The 2,670-nt window shown below is 52.9% G+C and overlaps 1 protein-coding gene across 1 annotated transcript; it reads left to right on the forward strand.

Moving 5' to 3' along the window:
- The first annotated feature begins 658 nt into the window (after nucleotides 1-658).
- Nucleotides 659-1,273, forward strand: CHC_T00005299001 (hypothetical protein). The gene has a single exon (XM_005716775.1). It carries the CDS (start codon nucleotides 659-661, stop codon nucleotides 1,271-1,273), a length of 615 nt encoding a protein of 204 aa, XP_005716832.1.
- Nucleotides 1,274-2,670: the final 1,397 nt, after the last annotated feature.

Genomic DNA, 2,670 nt, shown 5'->3' on the forward strand with positions numbered 1-2,670 from the left:
ACTCATTGAACGGACCGCGGCTTACCAGGGAATGAAGAATCTTGCCATGAAAAGGGCGGACATATCGGAATCTGTCAACTTGCTCGACGCGCTTCGAGAAGTGTTCGAGTCCATGGGCGACAGGGACGGGGTTTCTGACCCATGGCTGCAACGAAGGGCGACCATGCCAGATAGGGCGGCTGTAGAGGCATACAGAAGTGAATTGTACACCTTCAACATGCGCTGGAGGGGGAACCGTCCGCACCAAAGACGGTGCGCCAAGTCTTCAAACAGGATGAAGAAATTAGGAGGCGGGTTACGCAAGTACTACAGGAGCGTGGTCAGATGTCGTCCAACAAGACATTGAGGACGGGTGTCCTTTCGCAGCTTTTCGAAGAGTGCTGGAACAAGCCAGGTGGACTAGATCGTTACCTTCATTTGGTAGAGAAGGACCACGAGAGGTACGCGTGCGAGTTTCAGGCTTTCAAGGAGATCATAAATCGCTTCGATCGCGACAATGGCCTACTACCCCGGATACCGTCTGATAATGTAAACCAAGGATACTAGAAGTTTGATGCTCTGTCCATTGCAAGAAAGAGAGGCGAGAGCGAGCGCGTGGATTCCAAAGCTATTGCAAGCTCTCCCGGCGAAAGGCCTTCTCGTAGAAAGATTGAAGAAAATGGTCTTCCTGGCTCATGCTCACGTGAAAGCTATCCCGGGGGTATGCTGCATCCCTAATCTAGGGATCTATGCACAACAGGGCTCTGTCTCGAGACGTCTTTTGCCACAGGGGCCACTCTCTAGTACCGGTTCCAGCATTGCGGTTGCAGTGGTCAAGACGGGCACAGCAGTCGACGCGAAAGGGCGCCCGTGCGTTGGTGGTAGTCCGCGCGGCTGCGCCGGTCTGGCTGCTCCTGCTGACGCGCGAGGCGGGCGCTCGGAGCCGGGCGGGTTGTCGGAAGACAGGCCCCTAACAATCGTTGTCGAAGACGAAGAAGGAGGGGCAGACCGGGTTGGTGACGGTGCGGTTGAGGCAAGAGTTGCCGGAGCCCAAGAAATAGCTCTGGTCGTACTCTGGGCGCACGTCGCGCCACGGCTTCGACCGAGCCCTGAGACGGGCGCCTGGCGTGGTGCGGCGAGCAGAGCACCCACCGCGCGGACTGCGGGTGCTACGTCTCTGACATGGTGGATCGGTGGGAGGAGGGTAGAGATCGGGGCACTGATATGCGGAATGGATGGGGACTGGGCATCGTTGCAGTACACTTGGAGGCATATCTGGCGAGGTCCTGAATAAGAGTTTGGCGTTTAGGGACCGACTGCATTTCAAGAGTGCCTTCAGTGAGAGGCTCACCTTGGCCTTGTCAAGGGCAAGCCGTTTATGGCTCAGATGAGGATCGCCTTCCAGATGCCGAGCTGCCTCTACTTGGTCACCAATTTTTACGAGGGCGGTGACCAGTTTTCCTTCGTTTGCTCCAACCACGAGAATGTGACAGAGAGCCAGGCGACCAGTATTATCTCCGAGGCGGTCGTTTCCCTGCAGAGCATGCACGAAATGGGCATTGTGTGTTGTGACTCTTTATTTCAATTCTGGTCGGGATCCACCCAACGCATTTCTTCGTACGACTTTAGGCCATATAAACTACGAACCGTTGCTATCTGATCCCTGGTACGCTTCAGACTCCTCTCTATTTCTGAATGATCATGCCCTGCATTCGTGTTGAAAGCTTTGGCGTGTGCATAGGCCATAATATTCTTGACCAAAAGTGGAGCAACCACTTGCCCATTTTTGTATTTCTCTCTAAATGCCCCAACGACAAACTGGAACTTCGAATCGAGGCGCTCGTCGAATAGCATACAGAGCACCAGGAAGACGTCATCACAGTATGACAGCTCCAAGTAGTGCATCATAAACCGTAGCATGTCGTCATTTGGTCCTCCAAGTAGCGAATTGTGAGATAATGACTCTGACTGAAGAGTGGTACCTGTACTTGTGCTGGCGACCTCCAATGCACCGCTACTCGTCAGAGCCCCATCGCCACTTTCTCGAATATGAATCTGAGGATCCCTAGACCCTTCTATACCTACATAATTTACAGCGCTGCTTCCGTTGCCAAGCGGTTCCACATGCTTACCGTTCTCACCTTCGACACCTTGGCGCTGCAATGCTCCGCCGACATTTTGCGTACGCACGACTACGTGTGCACGTTCCGACGATCCCGTCAACAGCTGCTGACTACTTTCCAATGGAAAACCAACGTAGCCTGCCTCCTTGTTCGACAGATATTTGTACTTTTTAATTGCTTCGACACAGACTGAGAGCGACTCCTGCAATGAAAATGAGAGCACGCCAAGGCCACTCAACCGCTTCAGCCACTCGATGAGGGGATTCATCTCCGAGGTTGTCCGCGTCAAACAGGGAAATCTTCTGTAGCGGTAGACTTTCACTCGGAATTTGCATGCATCCGGAGTCGCCGCATCACACGTGTAAATTCTTACAAGTTGAGTGGGATTTCCGAGAAGTCCTTGGATTTCGTAGGTTTTCTGGAGGGTCGTAGAGCGTTCATTCCTACCAAGCAAGTACTTGTCCTTAATTATGTTTTCAAAAACCTCCACAAATGGACCACTGCGCGACGAGAAAGGAATGAAATCGCGTTGCTCTCCCGGAACGAAAAAAACTCCCACGTAACCTGA

Source organism: Chondrus crispus, genomic scaffold (assembly GCF_000350225.1).
Source record: "Chondrus crispus Stackhouse genomic scaffold, scaffold_280, whole genome shotgun sequence".
In the NCBI taxonomy this organism is placed as follows: domain Eukaryota; phylum Rhodophyta; class Florideophyceae; order Gigartinales; family Gigartinaceae; genus Chondrus; species Chondrus crispus.

Excerpts from the sequence above, each read along its gene's own strand:
- CHC_T00005299001 (XM_005716775.1), top strand. The coding sequence starts at position 659 with ATGGTCTTCCTGGCTCATGCTCACGTGAAAGCTATCCCGGGGGTATGC.